Genomic DNA, 1,173 nt, shown 5'->3' on the forward strand with positions numbered 1-1,173 from the left:
GTGACGGCACATGGACGTCTACAAGCCTTGACCCAGAACATGGTGTAAATCCTGGTAAAAAATTTCCTGAGTTTTCATTTCCAGTTTTTCCACAATTTCCCTCAGGGTTGATTTTTGGTTTCGCTCGCGTGCTGATGGGAACATCATCGTCTCAACGGTGGTGACGCTTTGCTACGTCCTCGCTTGTGCATCAGCCAGTGTAAGATAGCTTCGCTCCGCCGTTTTAGTGATGCATGTTTCACATTTTTCAGTCACTCACTCTGTGGTTGCATCATCACTATAACAAGCATCTATCTCCTACAGTGGCATCCTCTATGGTTTCCTTAGCTGCTGGTGTTTTCCTCCCTCCCACTTCAAACCCTCTCATGTTTTTCATATGGACGGGTTCATTCGTTGGTGAGCTATGAATGATAATTTTTTTTGTGATTTTTCGTTTTTCAGGTATGAGTTCCTCAGCGGCCTGTCCCGGATCATACAGTTTGATCATCATAAAAGAAGCGCCAATTTTGTCGGAAAATATTTCTATATTTCTCACTGGTCTCTGGAGTGGTATACTTTTGATCGGTTTCTGGTGGTGGACAGGGGAAGTTGGAGGGCGTTATGGTTTTATAGCGTTCGTTGGTTGTAGGGAAATTTTGGTAAAAAAGGGAAATTTTATGTTTTTTTCAGGTTTTTCTGTACATCTTTTTACGAAGTTAATTCGGAAAGGTAGGCGAAATTCGGACGAAGATTCTGAGGAAACTGAGAAAGAGACTTCTGAATATGATGATGATGATGATAATGATTACTGCGAGCCAACGGTTACCGCCCGTGTTTGAGTCGTGTTTCGGACAAATTTTGTATCATTGTTGTTGGTCGCGTATTGCATCATGTGCATGCGTGCAATTTTTTGTAAGCACTGAAGTCGATGAAAAGTTGTACTTTTTCATTGATTGTCGTTTTTACACTGGAAGCGGTAGTAGCAGGTGACCTGTACCTCCACTGTGTTTATGAAACGCCTTGTGTTATGGTGAGTAAACTGAATGAGTATTATATGTGCTCAAAATGGATGATAATTCTAAAGAGATAATAGAATTTCACCCGTGATATGCAAAATACTAGCGAAAACTCATTCTACATTTCACAAGCGAAAAACGCGTAAACACATATGGTGTTTTTCGCTTATAACGTGAG

The 1,173-nt window shown here is 41.0% G+C and overlaps 1 protein-coding gene across 1 annotated transcript; it reads left to right on the forward strand.

The window, feature by feature from the left end:
- On the forward strand, positions 1-964 carry Pmar_PMAR010665 (hypothetical protein). The gene is made up of 5 exons (XM_002767391.1): positions 1-54; positions 106-199; positions 252-396; positions 442-624; positions 670-964. Exons 3-5 carry the CDS (start codon positions 315-317, stop codon positions 816-818), a joined length of 414 nt encoding a protein of 137 aa, XP_002767437.1. The 5' UTR covers positions 1-54; positions 106-199; positions 252-314; the 3' UTR covers positions 819-964.
- The last annotated feature ends 209 nt before the right edge of the window (positions 965-1,173 follow it).

The sequence above is a fragment of the Perkinsus marinus genome (assembly GCF_000006405.1).
Source record: "Perkinsus marinus ATCC 50983 genomic scaffold scf_1104296970842, whole genome shotgun sequence".
Lineage (NCBI taxonomy): Eukaryota > Perkinsozoa > Perkinsida > Perkinsidae > Perkinsus > Perkinsus marinus.

What these genes read in the sequence shown, in the direction of transcription:
- Pmar_PMAR010665 (XM_002767391.1), top strand. Translation starts at nt 315, where the DNA reads ATGGTTTCCTTAGCTGCTGGTGTTTTCCTCCCTCCCACTTCAAACCCT. An exon ending in ATGGACGGGTTCATTCGTTG is followed by an intron (nt 397 to 441) that starts GTGAGCTATGAA and finishes TTCGTTTTTCAG; the next exon opens with GTATGAGTTCCTCAGCGGCC. An exon ending in TTTTATAGCGTTCGTTGGTT is followed by an intron (nt 625 to 669) that starts GTAGGGAAATTT and finishes TGTTTTTTTCAG; the next exon opens with GTTTTTCTGTACATCTTTTT.